The sequence below is a fragment of the Leucoraja erinacea genome, unplaced genomic scaffold, assembly GCF_028641065.1.
Source record: "Leucoraja erinacea ecotype New England unplaced genomic scaffold, Leri_hhj_1 Leri_82S, whole genome shotgun sequence".
NCBI lineage: Eukaryota > Metazoa > Chordata > Chondrichthyes > Rajiformes > Rajidae > Leucoraja > Leucoraja erinaceus.
In genome coordinates, this window is record NW_026576762.1 from 337,498 (window position 1) to 354,532 (window position 17,035).

Consider the following 17,035-nt stretch of genomic DNA (forward strand, 5'->3'; position numbering starts at 1 on the left):
GAAAAAAGCCCTCCAGTCAGCCCGGCTTGACTGCCGCAGACGTCAATGGGACCCGTGCTGCGAGAGCGAGGTGGGACCCACCACCACATAGGAGATTAGTGGGCAAAGTTAGCACATGGTATTGGGAGTAGGGTACTGACATGGATAGAAAATTGGTTGGCAGATAGGAAACAGAGAGTAGGGATTAACGGGTACCTTTCAGAATGGCAGGCAGTGACTAGTGGGGTACCGCAAGGCTCGGTGCTGGGACCGCAGCTATTTACAATATACATTAATGATGTTGATGAAGGGATTAAAAGTAACATTAGCAAATTTGCTGATGACACAAAGCTGGGTTGCAGTGTGAACTGTGAGGAGGATGCTATGAGGCTGCAGGGTGACTTGGACAGGTTGGGGGAGTGGGCAGATGCATGGCAGATGCATTGGTCTGGACATCCGGTGGCGCGGTTGCTAGCTGCTCCGCCCACGGTCTGGCCATCTTTTTATATTTTGTTGTGTTTTTTGTTTTTTAGATTTTGTTTGGTATTTTATGTGGGGGGAAGCGGGTAAGGGGGAAACCGTCCTCAGTCGCTTCCTGGTGAGGATGCAGCTATTATTCGAGTCACTTCCTCGCCCCCCCCCCCCCCCCCCCACCTCACAGCCTACCAGCTGGAATGGCACGGCCTTTCCTGCCGTGACCGGACCAGAGCTTCAACAGCGGCGGCGAAGCGCTGGAAACATCACGGAGCGGGCGAGGCCTTCCCTGGGATTGCCGAATGGAGCTCCGGAGTGCTGGGCCGCTGCTCCAACATCGCAGAGCTGTGGGTGCGGAGCTCTCAATACGGGCGGCGCCGACTTTAACATCGCGGCGTCCTGGGACTCTTTGCAGGGGGTCGCCAGCGCGAATCTCCAGCCAGCGCGGCCTGAGGACATCAGTTGCCACAGACTCCGGTGAAAGGTGGCCGATCAGAGGTTCAGCAAGAAGACCTGAACATCGGGCAGCCCGCAGCGGCGACTATTGGGTGCTCGGGAGGCCCCGACCACGGGTGAACATTTGGAAACATCGGCTAGGAGGTTGACTGGACTTAGGTTCCTTCCCTGACAGTGGGGAACTTTGGTGCTGCTGTGGGGATGTTTGTGTTGTAGACTGTGCTCTGTGGTTTATTTATTTATTTATTTATTTTTGTATGACTGTAAGGGCAAAATAATTTTGTTGTCTCTTCATTGAAGACAATGACAATAAATTAAATCAAATTAAAAATCAGTTTAATGTGGATAAATGTGAGGTTATCCATTTTGGTGGTAAGAACAGATGGGCAGATTATTAGATGAATGGTGTCAAGTTGGGAAAAGGGGAAGTACAACGAGATCTGTGGGTCCTTGTTCATCCGTCACTAAAAGTAAGCATGCAGGTACAGCAGGCAGTGAAGAAAGCGAATGGCATGTTGGCCTTCATAACAAGAGGAGTTGAGTATAGGAGCATAGAGGTCCTTCAGCAGTTGTACAGGGTCCTAGTGAGACCACACCTGGAGTATTGTATGCGGTTTAGGTCTCCAAATTTGAGGAAGTATCACATAGGGTCACGAGGTTAACTCCCGCGATTTTGGGACTGTCACATGTTGAAATAATGGAGCGACTGGGTTTGTACGCACTGGAATTTAGAAGGATGAGAAGAGATATATTGAAACATATAAGATTATTAAGGGATTGGACACGCTAGAGGCAGGAAACATGTTCCCGAGTAGGGGGAGTCCAGAACCAGGGGCCACAGTTTAACAATAAGGGGTTGGCCATGAAGAAAAACGTTTTCACCCAGAGTTGTGAATCTGTGGAATTCTCTGCCTCAGAAGTCAGTGGAGGCCGTTCTCTGGATGCTTTCAAGAGAGAGTTAGATAGAGCTCTTAAAGATAGCAGAGTCAAGGGATATGGGGAGAAGGCAGTAACGGGATACTGATTGTGGATGATCAGCCATGGTCACAGTGAATGGTGGTTCTAGCTCGAAGGGTCGAATGGTCTACAACTTGGCGACCTTTGCATACCTTGTGCATGGAATGCAAAACAAAGATATTCACCGTGATATATCACGTATGATAATAAAGTATCTATCTGTCTTTCTATCTCTCTATCTCCTCCCCATCTCTCTGTACCATCTCACCCCATCACCCCAGGCCATTGCCTCCCCATCCCCAGTCTCTCCTCTCTCTGTGGGCTCTCTGCATCATCCCCCAACCATTCGCCCCCTTCATGTCTCCCACACCCCCACCCCCCACAGAGCCCACGCATGCAGTCTCTCCCGCTTCCCCCCCCACCTGCTGGCTGACCCCTCCTCAGGTCTCCCACTTCTGGAGTGTCTCCCCCCTGACCAGTCTGCCGCCCACCACTCTCATGCCCACAGCAATATCCCCTGCCCCATCTGCCCACTCGCTGTCTCCCTTCTCCCTACAAGCCCTCTCTCCACCCACAGTTTCCACCCCCCCCCCCATGCCTCACCCCTTCGCTCGCCGTGAACTGGACGCAGCGATAGGCTCCGATGTCCTGCGATTCCATCTGGAGGAGGGTGATATGGACCTGGCCGTAGGACATAGTCACCCTGAGGGAGCCCTCGCTCCCCTGCGCCCCGGCCGGCTGCACCACACACAACTTCTCCGGGCTTCCCAGCTGGATCTCCGACGGGATCAGGACCAGCATGTGCCTGGGAGGGGGGAGAGAAACGTCATGAAAACTCCTACCCTAGAGACCCCTCACCCCAAACTGTGAGACCCATAGAGACTTCGAGCTGTGCAGCACGGAATCAGGCCCTACGGCCCACCTTGTCCAGGCCCACCAAGATTGCATCTAGTCCCATTTGAAGTAAATGATTACAGGCTGATCTATACCCCACTATACATTGTCAGCATTCCTCCCAGTTCATGACTCCAGCAATAACCATATAACCATATAACAATTACAGCACGGAAACAGGCCATCTCGGCCCTACAAGTCTATGCCGAACAAATTTTTTTTCCCCTTAGTCCCACCTGCCTGCACTCATACCATAACCCTCCATTCCCTTCTCATCCATATGCCCATCCAATTTATTTTTAAATGATACCAATGAACCTGCCTCCACCACTTCCACTGGGAGCTCATTCCACACCGCCACCACTCTCTGCGTAAAGAAGTTCCCCCTCATATTACCCCTAAACTTCTGTCCCTTAATTCTGAAGTCATGTCCTCTTGTTTGAATCTTCCCTATTCTCAAAGGGAAAAGCTTGTCCACATCAACTCTGTCTATCCCTCTCATCATTTTAAAGACCTCTATCAGGTCCCCCCTTAACCTTCTGCGCTCCAGAGAATAAAGACCTAACTTATTCAACCTATCTCTGTAACTTAGTTGTTGAAACCCAGGCAACATTCTAGTAAATCTCCTCTGTACTCTCTCTATTTTGTTGACATCCTTCCTATAATTAGGCGACCAAAATTGTACACCATACTCCAGATTTGGTCTCACCAATGCCTTGTACAATTTTAACATTACATCCCAGCTTCTATACTCAATGCTCTGATTTATAAAGGCTAGCATACCAAAAGCTTTCTTTACCACCCTATCTATATGAGATTCCACCTTCAAGGACCTATGCACGGTTATACCCAGATCCCTCTGTTCAACTGTATTCTTCAATTCCCTACCATTTACCATGTACGTCCTATTTTGATTTGTCCTGCCAAGGTGTAGCACCTCACATTTATCAGCATTAAACTCCATCTGCCATCTTTCAGCCCATTTTTCCAAGTGGCCTAAATCACTCTGTAGACTTTGGAAATCCTCTTCATTACCCACAACACCCCCTATCTTGGTATCATCTGCATACTTACTAATCCAATTTACCACACCTTCATCCAGATCATTGATGTACATGACAAACAACAAAGGACCCAACACAGATCCCTGAGGCACCTCATTAGTCACCTGCCGCCAACCCGATAAACAGCCATCCACCATTACCCTCTGGCTTCTCCCATTCAGCCACTGTTGAATCCATCTTGCTATTCCTGCATTTATACCCAACAGTTGAACCTTCTTAACCAACCTTCCATGAGGAACCTTGTCAAAGGCCTTACTAAAGTCCATATAGACAACATCCACTGCTTTACCCTCGTCAATTTCCCTAGTAACCTCTTCAAAAAATTCAAGAAGATTAGTCAAACATGACGTTCCAGGCACAAATCCATGTTGACTGTTCCTAATCAGACCCTGTTTATCTAGATGCTTATATATATTATCTCTAAGTATCTTTTCCATTAATTTGCCCACCACTGAAGTCAAACTAACAGGTCTATAATTGCTAGGTTTACTCTTAGAACCCTTTTTAAACAATGGAACAACATGCGCAGTACGCCAATCCTCGGGGACTATTCCCGTTTCTAATGACATTTGAAATATTTCTGTCATAGCCCCGGCTATTTCTACACTAACTTCCCTCAATGTCCTAGGGAATATCCTGTCAGGACCTGGAGACTTATCCACTTTTATATTTTTCAAAAGTGTCAGTACTTCTTTTACTTTGAACCTCATAGTATCCATAGCTACTCTACTAGTTTCCCTTACCTCACATAATTCAATATCCTTCTCCTTGGTGAATACCGAAGAAAAAAAATTGTTCAATATCTCCCTCATCTCTTTTGGCTCTGCAGATAGCTGTCCACTCTGTCTCTCCAATGGACCAATTTTATCCCTCCTTATCCTTTTGCTATTAATATAGCTGTATAAACCCTTTGGATTTACTTTCACCTTACTTGCCAAAGCAACCTCATATCTTCTTTTAGCTTTTCTAATTTCTTTCTTAAGATTCTTTTTACATTCCTTATACTCCTCAAGCACCTCATTTACTCCATGCTGCCTATAATTATTGTAGATCTCCCTCTTTTTCCGAACAAGATGTCCAATTTCCCTTGAAAACCAGGGCTCTTTCCAATTTTTACTGTTTCCTTTCAACCGAACAGGAACATAAAGATTCTGTACTCTTAAAATTTCCCCTTTAAATGTCCTCCATTTCTCTTCTACATCTTTCCCATAAAACAAAATGTCCCAGTTCACTCCTTTTAAATCATCTCGCATCGCATCAAAGTTAGCCTTTCTCCAATCAAAAATCTCAACCCTAGGTCCAGTTCTGACCCTCTCCATAATTATATTGAAACTAATGGTATTGTGATCACTGGACCCGAAGTGCTCCCCAACGCATACCTCCGCCACCTGTCCAGTCTCATTTCCTAACAGGAGGTCCAGCACTGCCCCTCCTCTAGTAGGTACCTCTATGTATTGCTGCAAAAAACTATCCTGCACACATTTTACAAACTCCAACCCATCCAGCCCATTTACAGAATGTGTTTCCCAGTCTATGTGTGGAAAGTTGAAATCTCCCACAATCACTACCTTGTGCTTACTACTAATCTCCGCTATCTCCTTACATATTTGCTCTTCCAATTCTCGTTCCCCGTTTGGCGGTCTATAATACACCCCTATAAGTGTTGCTACACCTTTCCCACTTCTCAATTCCACCCAAATAGCCTCCCTAGATGAGCCCTCCAATCTATCCTGCCAAAGCACTGCTGTAATATCTTCCCTGACTAGCAATGCAACACCTCCACCTCTTGCCCCTCCAATTCTATCACACCTGAAGCAACGAAATCCTGGAATATTTAGTTTCCAATCACAGCCCTCCTGCAACCACGTTTCACTGATCGCCACAACATCATACTTCCAGGTGTCTATCCAGACTCTAAGCTCATCCACCTTTCTTACAATGCTCCTAGCATTAAAATATGCACATTTAAGAAAACCCCCGTCTCTTATTCTTTGTTTATTTCCTTTTTTTTCTTTCTCCTCTTGTGTCCGAGTGCTTCCCATTTCTGCTTCCTGCCTCCCATTCTGTCTACTACCTTTCGCTATTTGAGTCCCTCGCCCCAACCATTCTAGTTTAAAGTCTCCCCAGCTGCCTTTGCAAATTTCCCCGCTAGGATATTGGTCCCCCTCGGGTTCAAGTGCAACCCTGTCACCCCCATCCGTGCTCAAACAGGAGTACTTATTTGCGAGGTGTACCGACATTGGAGTACTCACTCGTTCCTGCCTCTACCCCTTGCCCTTCCTTAACGTGACCCACATGTCTCTCACCCGTGGATGTTGATGGCAAACTTACTAACCAACCTGTCTAAGTTTACATCCAATTTGTTTGTATAAATCATAAAGAGCTGAGATCACAGCACAGATCCTTGCGGAATTCCACTGGTCACAGACCTCCAGCCTGAATATTGTCCTTCCACCATAAGCCTCTGTCATTTACCATAAGATCATATAATTGGGAGCAGCATTAGGCCATTTGGCCCATCCTGTCTGCTCCACCATTTGATTATGGCTGTTCTCTTTCTCCCTCTCAATCCCATTCTCCCCCTTTCCCTCCATAACCCCTGACACCCTTACTATCAAGAACCTATCAATCTCTGCTTTAAAATTATCCTCCATAGACCTCTGTGGCAAATTGGCCTCCATAGACCTCTGCGGCATTGAATTCCACAGATTCACCACCTTCTGTCCGAAGAAATTCTTCCTCCTCTTTTTAAAGGTACGTCATTTTATTCTGAGCTTGTGCCCTGGTCCTAGACGCTCCCATGACTCCCATCCTCTCCACATCCACCCTATCCAGGCCTTTCATTATTCAGTAGGTTTAAATTAGATCCCACCCTTCAGATCCAGAGAACAGTGCCGTCAAACGCTCTTCATACGTCAATCCAATCGTCCGTGAGACCATTCTTATAAACCTCCTCTTGACCTTCCCCAGCACCACATCCCTCCTCAGACATGGGCCCCATATCTGGTCACAATATTCCAAATGCGGTCACCAGTATTACATCTTTGCTTTGATATTCTCATCCGCTCAAAATGAATGCGAACATTGCATTTACCTTCTTTACTTCTGACTCAACTTGCAAATTAACATGCACCAACACACCCAAGTCCCTTTGCCCCTCCAATTTCTGAATACAGTCCTTATTTAGAAAATAATCTATTTCTTTATTATTACTACCAAAGTGCATCACCATGTTGTCTTCCATTTGCCACTTTGCCCACTCTCCCAACCTGTCCAAGTCCTTCAGCAGACTCCCTGTTTCCTCAACACTACCTGCCCCTCCATCAACTTTTGTTATATCACAAATTTGGCCACAAAGCGATCAATTCCATTTTCCATCAATTACACTTTTTCCAGCATCTGCAGTTTTTTCTTAAACAATTCCATCTTCCAGATCATTAATAATATACTGTAACATGAAAAGTAGCAGATCCAACACTGACTCCTGAGGAACACCACAAGTTACATAGAAACATAGAAAATAGGTGCAGGAGTAGGCCATTCAGCCCTTACCAGTAGTGAACCGGAAAACAATACAATACAATACGATACGATAGGACTTTATTTAAACCAGCCTTCCTGGTTTATTCCCACTCTTTGCCTTCTGCCAGTCAACCAATCTTCTATCCATACTTGTACCTTGCCTCTTAAACAATGGGCTCCTATCTTGATTAGTGGCCTCACAATGCAGCATCTTATCAAATGCCTTCTGAAAATGTAATTAAACAACTTCCACTGACTTTCCTTTGTCTGTTTCCTGAAAGACTTCCAACAAATTTGACAGCCAAATCTCTCCTTAACAAAACTATTCTGACTTTGACCTATTTTATCATCTGCTTCCAAATACCTTGAAACCACATCCTTAATAATGGAGTCAAACCTTTCCAATAACAGACTTCAGGCTAATCGGCCTATAATTTCCTTTATTTTGCCTCGCTCCCTTCTACAGCAGTACAGTTACATTTACCATTTTCCTCTGGAATCATTCCTGACTCTAGTGATTCTTGAACAATCTGAACGAATGCCTCCACAATGTTTACAGCTACCTCTTTCAGAACCTTGAGGTGTGGTCCATCTGGTCCAGGTGATTTATCCACCTTCAGACCGTTCAGCTTCCCAAGCACCTTCTCCTCTGTAAAACGATTGCACTCACTTCTGTCCCTGACTCATGTGTTTCTATCACCTTGCTTCACATTGTCTTCCACTGTGAAGACAGGCACAAAATAATGTATTCAGTTCATCAACCATTTCTTTATTTTCCATCACTACTTATCCAGCATCATTTGCCAGTGGTCCAATAACCATATAACAGATAACAATTACAGCACGGAAACAGGCCATCTCGGCACTTCTAGTCCGTGCCGAACACTTATTCTCCCCTAGTCCCATATATCTGCACTCAGACCATAACCCTCCATTCCTTTCCCGTCCATATAACTATCCAATTTATTTTTAAATGATAAAATCAAACCTGCCTCCACCACTTCCACCGGAAGCTCATTCCACACAGCCACCACTCTCTGAGTAAAGAAGTTCCCCCTCATGTTACCCCTAAACCTCTGTCCCTTAATTCTCAAATCATGTCCTCTTGTTTGAATCTTCCCTACTCTCAATGGAAAAAGCTTATCCACGTCAACTCTATCCCTCTCATCATTTTGAAGACCTCTATCAAGTGCCCCTTAACCTTCTGCGCTCCAAAGAATAAAGACCTAACTTGTTCAACCTTTCTCTGTAACTTAGTTGCTGAAACCCAGGCAATATTCTAGTAAATCTCCTCTGTACTCTCTCTGTTTTGTTGACATCATTCCTATAATTTGGCGACCAAAATTGTACACCATACTCCAGAATTGGCCTCACCAATGCCTTGTGCAATTTTAACATTACATCCCAATTTCTATACTAAGTTCCTGCCTTTATTATTCAGTAAGCCGGTTCAGATTCCTTCTTAAACTGGATGGTCCCAGCCTGACTGACACTGAACTTCCACAGAATTTGCCACCGCGTGTTATAGAGCAGAGCAGCAGGTAGAGGGAGTGTCAGCAACAGAGAGAAGGAACATCCCTCCTCTTGAACTCTCCTCATTCCCTCTCCCCAATCTCTCTCTCTCTCTCTGATCCCTCTCCCTACCCAGTTTCTCTCTCTCCCTCCCTTCCCATTCTCACTTTCTCTCTACCTCCCCGCTCTCTCTCTAGCTCTCTGTGTGATCTTGTTATCTCCCCAGCCTCTCTTTCTCTCCTCTGCTACCCGTTCTCTCCCAAGCCTCTCTTTCCCACCAGCCTCTCACTGCCCCCAGTCTCTCTCTCTTTCTCTCTCTCTCTCCCAGTCTCTCACTCTCCCCATTCTCTCTCTCTCCCATCTCTTTCCACATCTCTCTTTCCCCCTATCTTTCTTGGTCCTGTCTTTCTCTCTCGCCCCTATTTCCCCTGTATCTCTCCCCGTCTCTCTTCCCCGCACCCCTCCTTCACCCACCTCCCTCTCCGATCTCTCCCCCGTCTCTTTCCCCCAGTCTTTCACCCCCCAGTGTTGCTCTACCCCAGTCTCTCTCTCCCCGTCTCTCTCCCCCAGAATTTCTTTCCCTCCCCTGCCTTTCTTTTTCCTTCCCTGTCTTCCTCAGTCTCCCTTTCTCTCCCAGTCTCTCTCCCACCCCGGCTCTCTCCCCCACTCACTTAGAGGACAGTGGAGGCCAATTCACTGGGTGATTTCAAGAGAGAGTGAGAATTAGCACAGAGCTAGCGGAAGCAAGGGATAGGGGGAGAAACCAAGAATGGAGTACTGATTTTGGATGATCAGCCATGATCACATTGAATGGCGGTGCTGGCTCGAAGGGCTGAATGGCCACCTGCACCTATTTTCTACCTTTGATCTCTCCCTCGGCCCAAATTCCCTCTTCACTATCTCCCCCTCCCCATTCGCACCCCCTGCCCCCTGTCCACCAGTACTCACGGGGCTGCTCCCACTACCCCCAGTAGGAGGAACAGGACGCCAGCCACCATCTCTCTCCTGTCCATCTCAGTCTTTCACTGACTGCGAGTCTGACTCCCGACTGATCTTTAAATCAGCAACAGAAGGTCACAGAGTGGGTTTCACTATCAATGCTGATAAACATGTTTACACAGAGAGGTTCCAGTGAACGGCAGGACACGGGGAAGGGTGAGGAGATTGGGAAGAGGAGTGAGTGTTGGAAGAGATAGCAGATGAAAGATTGTGGAGAGATGGAGAGGGGAGCATGAGAAAGAGGAGATGGAGAGACATGGGGAAGGGAGGAGAGGAAGATGGAGCGAAAGGGGGATGGGGGAGGGGAAGTAGGGGAAAGAACAGGAGGGAGAGAGAATGGGGAGAAACACCGAGGAATAGACAGTCAGAGACGGAAAGATAGAAAGAGAGAGAAGGGAAAGAGGGAAGGGATGGAAGGGAGAGAGAGGAGATGGAGAGGGAATAGTGAGACAGGAAGGAACATTGGGAGAGAGTGAAAGACCCTCATGAACCAGTAAGGAGGGAGAAGGAAGGCAAGATGAGGGAACCATAGTTGTTGGTATGGTATTACTTTCATGTGAACAGACATCCAGTGAAAAGCTTTAGATACAGGGAACTGTGGTTGCTGTAAAGGACACAGTGCTGGGGTAAATCGGCGGGTCAGGCATCGTCTCTGGAGGGCATGGAAATGGGATGTTTCAGGACAGAACCCTTCTTCAGACTGATTGTGGTGGCTGCAGAGGTTTGAGAGTTGGAAAGGGGAGATGCCTTTTCCCCATATCCCTGGTGAGTGATAGGTGGATATTTAGTTGGGGGGGGGATTAATGTGAGATAAAGAGCTGAGGATACAAGAGCCTGTTATAGAAACGGAGAGTCACACAGCATGGAAAGAGGCGCTTCAGCCCAACTTTCCACACCGGCCAATATGTCCCATCTACATTAGTCCCACCCACCTGCATTTGGCCCATATGCCTATAAACCGGCCGTATCCATGTACCTGTCTAAATGTTTCTTAAACATTGTGATAGAAACATACAAAATAGGTGCAGGAGTACGCCATTCGGCCCTTCGAGCCAGCACCGCCATTAGATAATATATATAAGCATCTGGATAAACAGGGTCTGATTAGGAACAGTCAACATGGATTTGTGCCTGGAAGGTCTTGTTTAACTAATCTTCTTGAATTTTTTGAAGATGTTACACGGGAAATTGATGAGGGTAACGTAGTGGATGTTGTGTATATGGACTTCAGTAAGGCCTTTGACAAGGTTCCTCATGGAAGGTTGGTTAAGAAGGTTCAATGGTTGGGGATTAATGGTGGAGTAGCAAGATGGATTCAACAGTGGCTGAATGGGAGATGCCAGAGAGTAATGGTGGATGGTTGTTTGTCAGGTTGGAGGCCAGTGACGAGTGGGGTGCCACAGGGATCTGTGTTGGGTCCACTGTTGTTTGTCATGTACATCAATGATCTGGATGATGGGGTGGTAAATTGGATTAGTAAGTATGCAGATGATACTAAGATAGGTGGGGTTGCGGGTAATGAAGTAGAGTTTCAAAGTCTACAGAGAGATTTATGCCAGTTGGAAGAGTGGGCTGAAAGATGGCAGATGGAGTTTAATGCTGATAAGTGTGAGGTGCTACATCTTGGCAGGACAAATCAAAATAGGACGTACATGGTAAATGGTAGGGAATTGAAGAATGTAGGTGAACAGAGGGATCTGGGAATAACTGTGCACAGTTCCCTGAAAGTGGAATCTCATGTAGATAGGGTGGTAAAGAAAGCTTTTGGTGTGCTGGCCTTTATAAATCAGAGCATTGAGTATAGAAGTTGGGATGTAATGTTAAAATTGTACAAGGCATTGGTGAGGCCAATTCTGGAGTATGGTGTACAATTTTGGTCGCCTAATTATAGGAAGGATGTCAACAAAATAGAGAGAGTACTGAGGAGATTTACTAGAATGTTGCCTGGGTTTCAGCAACTAAGTTACAGAGAAAGGTTGAACAAGTTAGGGCTTTATTCTTTGGAGCGCAGAAGGTTAAGGGGGGACTTGATAGAGGTTTTTAAAATGATGAGAGGGATAGACAGAGTTGACGTGGAAAAGCTTTTCCCACTGAGAGTAGGGAAGATTCAAACAAGGGGACATGACATGAGAATTAAGGGACTGAAGTTTAGGGGTAACATGAGGGGGAACTTCTTTACTCAGAGAGTGGTAGCTGTGTGGAATGAGCTTCCAGTGAAGGTGGTGGAGGCAGGTTCGTTTTTATCATTTAAAAATAAATTGGATAGTTATATGGATGGGAAGGGAATGGAGGGTTATGGTCTGAACGCAGGTATATGGGACTAGGGGAGATTATGTGTTCGGCATGGACTAGAAGGGTCGAGATGGCCTGTTTCCGTGCTGTAATTGTTATATGGTTATATGATCATGGCTGATCATCCAACTCAGTATCCTGCACCTGCCTTCTCTCCATCCCCTGATCCCTTTAGCCACAAGGGCCACATCTAACTCCCTCTTAAATATAGCCAATGAACTGACCTCAACTACCTTCTGTGGCAGAGAATTCCAGAAATTCACCACTCTCTGTGTGAAAAATGTTTTTCTCATCTCGGTCCTAAAGGATTTCCCCATTATCCTTAAACTGTGACCCCTTGTTCTGGACTTCCCCAACATCGGGAACATATTCCTGCATCTAGCTTGTCCAACACCTTAAGAATTTTGTAAGTTTCTATAAGATCCCCCCTCAATCTTCTAAATTCTAGTGACTGACTCAACTACCTCCTCCAGCAGTCAGTTTTATACACCCACAACCTATGTGTGAAAAAGTTACCCATCAGGTTCCAATTCAATTTTAAATATGTTTTACATATTCACCTTAAACCTATGTCCTCCGGCCCTCGATTCCCCGATTCGGTGCCCAATCTATTCCTCTCATGATTTTGTAAAGTAAGGTAAAGGAAGGGGTAAATGGGTACTTATCCAGTTGAAGCACAGGGAAGCCAATCTATTCCTCTCATGATTTTGTAAAGGAAGGGGGAAATGGGTACTTATCCAGTTGAAGCACAGGGAAGCCAATCTATTCCTCTCATGATTTTGTAAAGTAAGGTAAAGGAAGGGGGAAATGGGTACTTATCCAGTTGAAGCACAGGGAAGCCAATCTATTCATGTCATGATTTGGTAAAGTAAGGTAAAGGAAGGGGAAAATGGGTACTTATCCAGTTGAAGCACAGGGGGGGGGGGGGGGGGGGGGGGGGGAGGGGGAAGAGGGAAGGTGCAAATTTGTGGAAGGTACATTTTGAGAAAGCTTTGTGGAATCGTTACAAAAATCCCCTCTCCAGGTACATTCCACTGCAATCGCAGGAGATGCAACACCTGTCAGTTTTTGAGAATTCAGCTGCCCGAGTGCAACAGAGGCGCTGTTCCTCCCTTTGTGCGTGTGGCCTCACTATGGTAATGCAGGGGGAGACCCAGGTCAGAAAGGGAAGGGGAATGGGAATTAACATTGTTAGCTACTAGGTGTTCCAGCAGGTTTGGCAGCCCACCCCTTTCTGCCGAGATCTCTCCCTCCACAACTCTGGCTCACTCACCCCTTCCCACCAAACCATCCCCTCTCCAGGTACATTCCACTGCAATCGCAGGAGATGCAACACCTGTCATGAGTTCATAACATTTAGAACTAGAATTAGGCATAGATTCATAGCAAATAGGTGCAGGAGTCAGCCATTCGGCCCTTCGTCCCAGCACCGCCATTCAATGTGATCATGGCTGATGATCTGTTCCTGCCTTTTCCCCATATCCTTTGATTCCGCCATTCGGCCCATCGTCTAGTCCAGCATTCAATCATGGCTGATCTATCTTTTCTTCTCAACCCCATTCTCCTGCTTCTCCCCATATCCCTTGTCTCTATACCTCCTCTGTCACATCCATCCAGCGACCTCAGCAGTCCTTCCAGATTAGGCAACCATTTCACAGGTGTTCGGTCCACCAAGGTCTGTGGGATCTCTCCCTGTTGCTAATCATTTTACCTCCACTTCCCTTACAGACCTTTCTGGCCTGGGCCTCTTCTATCCTCATCTTACACGTTTACAATTCTTACATGCCTTCCCATGCATTTATACACCTTTATATGATCACCCCTCATCCTCCTGCACTCCAAGGAAAGGAGTACCAGCCTACTCAGCCTCTCCTTGTAGCTCAGACCTTCTAGTCCTGACAACATAATCGTAAATCTTATCTGTACCATTTCCAGCTTGACAACATCTTTCCTATAGCATGGTGCTTAGAACTGAACGAAATACTCCAAATGCGGCCTCACCAACGTCTCATACAACTGCAACATGACCTCCCAACTTTTAACTCAATACACTGATTGAGGCAAGCCAATGTGTCAAAAGTCTTTTTACCACCCATCTACCTGCGACTCCAACTTCAAGGAACCATGTACCTGTACTCCTAGATCCCTCTGCTCTACTACACTCCCCAGAGCCCTACCATTCACTGCCCATGTTAGAATCCCCAAATTGCAAACCTCACATTTCTCTGTTTTAAATTCCATCAACCATTCCTCAGCCCACCTGGTCAATTGATCAAGATCCTGCTGCAATTTTTCACGACCATCTTCACTATCTACAAAACCGCCCATTTTTGTATCATTAGCAAACTTGCTAATCTTGCTGTGTATGTTCTCATTCCAATCATTGATATAGATGAGAAACAGTAACAAGCCCAGCACCAAACCCTAGGCACACCATTAGTCACAGGCCTCCAGTCCGAGAAGCAACCATCCACCATCACCCTCTGCTTCCTTCCATGAAGCCAATTTTCTATCCATTGAGCTATTTTATCTCTCCTTGGATCCCATGCGATGTAGCCTTCCAGAGCTGACTGCCATGCAGAATCTGAAGAAGGGCCTCAACCCAAAACGTCACCCATTCTTTCTCTCCAGAGAGGCTACCTGCCCCGCTGAGTTACTCCAGCATTTTGTGTCTGCCTACCATGCAGATACCTTGTCGAATGCTGAAGTCCATATGTAAATCTACATCTCTGTCCTCACTGACTTTTTAGTCACATTTAGTTTAATTTAGAGATGCAGAGCGGAAACAGGCCCTTTGGCCCACCGGGTCTGTGCCGACCAGTGATCCCTGCATGTTAACACTATCCGACATACTCCAGAGACAATTTTTACATTTACCAAGCCAATTAATTTACATACCTGTACGTCTTTGAAGATCCCGGTGAAAACCCACACAGGCCACGGGGAGAATGTACAAACTCCATACAGGCAGTACCATAGTCACGATCAAACCCATGCCTCCATCGCTGTAAGGCAGCAACTCTACTGCTGCACTAACACGTCTTCAAAAAACTCAATCAGATTTGCGAGACACGACCTCCCATGTGCAAAACCATGTTGACTATCCTGAATCAACCCTTGTCCATCTAAATGCATGTATATACTATCCCTCAGAAAATTCTCCAATATCTTTTCAACTTCAGATGTTAAGCTCACAGACTTATAGTTCCAAGCATTTAACCTGCAGCCCTTCTTGAATAGAGGCACAACATTTGCCACCTTCCAGTCTTCCAGCATCTCTCCTGTATTAAAATACGACCCGTAAATCTCAACCAGGGCTCCCTCAATTTCCTCTCTGGTTTCCCACAATGTCCTTGGATACATCTGATCAGGCCCTGGAGATTTGTCCACCTTCATACACATACTAATGCCAAGGAAATTGAAGCTTTTAAGTTAGATTTAGCTCTCATGGCTAAAGGAATCAAAGAGATATGGGGTAAATGCAGGAACAGAGTACTGATATTAGATGATCAGCCATGATCATATTGAATGGTGGTGCTGGCTCACAGGGCCGAATGGCCTAGTCCTGCATCTATCTTTCTATGTTTCTCTCAAACATTTCGCCCCTTTGGCTGACATTGAGGGAGAGGTTATTGTCCTGACACCATGAATCTAAGTTCTCTATCTCCTTCCTTGAATCCGTCTCGTCATTGTTCATCATTGTTCGTGATGCGTCCCACTACAGTGGCATCATCTGCAAACTTGTACATGGAGTTGGAGCCAAATTTGACCGTGGAGTCGTGAGTGTGTGGGGAGTGTAGTTGTGGGCAGAGAACGCATCTTTGCGGGGCTCCGGTGTAGAATCTTACTGTGGAGGAGGTGTTGTTGCCCATACTCGCCGACTGTGGTGTGTGGGTCAGAACGCACAGGATCCAGTGGCAGAGGGGGGTGGGTACGCCTTGGCCCAGGGGTTTGGAGATGGGTTTGGATGGGATTATAGTGTTACTGATGGAGCGATGGTCAATAAATTGGAAGTTAACGTGGGTGTGTTTGTTATCTAGATATCCAGAGATAAGTTTAGGGCCAGGGAGATAACGTCTGTTGTTGACTATTGTGTAAAGTTTATGAACCCAGCTCTTGTTTACCTGGTCAACTATTAGCAGAGGTGGACTGAGCCCAGAGAGGATGTGGAGGGGGCTCACTGTCTGTGGACACTCCCTCCTCTCGTCCAAAGCATTGAATGAACTCTCTCTCTCCAGGCTATTCCTCTGTCAGTGCCTCCCCCCACCTCCACTTGTCAGTTCTCCCTCTCTCCCCTGTCTAACACACTCCTCCTCTCTTCCTTTCTCTCTCTATTTCCCCTCTCTCTTTCACTTCCTCCTTTTTCTCCCTATCGCCCATCTACAACAAATGCTTATCTCAAGAAGCAACTATAACACACTCCTTTGCCTCTTGTTTAAAACTTCATAAATTTTTTAAAGGAATCTTTGAAATCTTCTCAAAATTATTAAAACCAAGACTGGACCCCCACATAGAATTGATTATTCTTGGAATAACAGGAGTCTGTGCTGAGCTATCAATATTTCAAAGACGTTTCCTTAATTATGGCCTGATAATGGCAAAAAAATTTATACTTAAATTTTGGAAAAATGCTTCTACCCCAACTCTCAAAATGTGGATTACAAACATGTCTAAGACGCTACATTTTGTAGATATGAGTCGTCTTAGCAGGAAAATCAGAGCAATTTTTAAAGATATGATCTTCTTCATTGATTCATTACAAGTATAGTATGGTGCAACACAATTCTGGAATTAAACCGATTCACAAACAGGGTGATGGGTGTGGTGAGAAATGAAGCAGGTATATCAACTCGTAATGGTTCCTTTTCTTTCTTCTTCATTATTCT

At 45.9% G+C, this 17,035-nt stretch overlaps 1 protein-coding gene across 1 annotated transcript in view; it reads right to left on the reverse strand.

Moving 5' to 3' along the window:
• The window catches only part of LOC129694860 (murinoglobulin-2-like), a 138,737-nt gene extending 128,818 nt beyond the window's left edge, over positions 1-9,919 (reverse strand). Inside the window, exons 1-2 of the mRNA XM_055631616.1 lie at positions 9,807-9,919; positions 2,470-2,671 (exon numbers count right to left, since the gene is read on the reverse strand). Of these exons, the coding sequence (XP_055487591.1) occupies positions 2,470-2,671; positions 9,807-9,871 (267 nt within the window). The 5' untranslated portion in view covers positions 9,872-9,919. The remainder of the gene's footprint in view (positions 1-2,469; positions 2,672-9,806) is intronic.
• Positions 9,920-17,035: the final 7,116 nt, after the last annotated feature.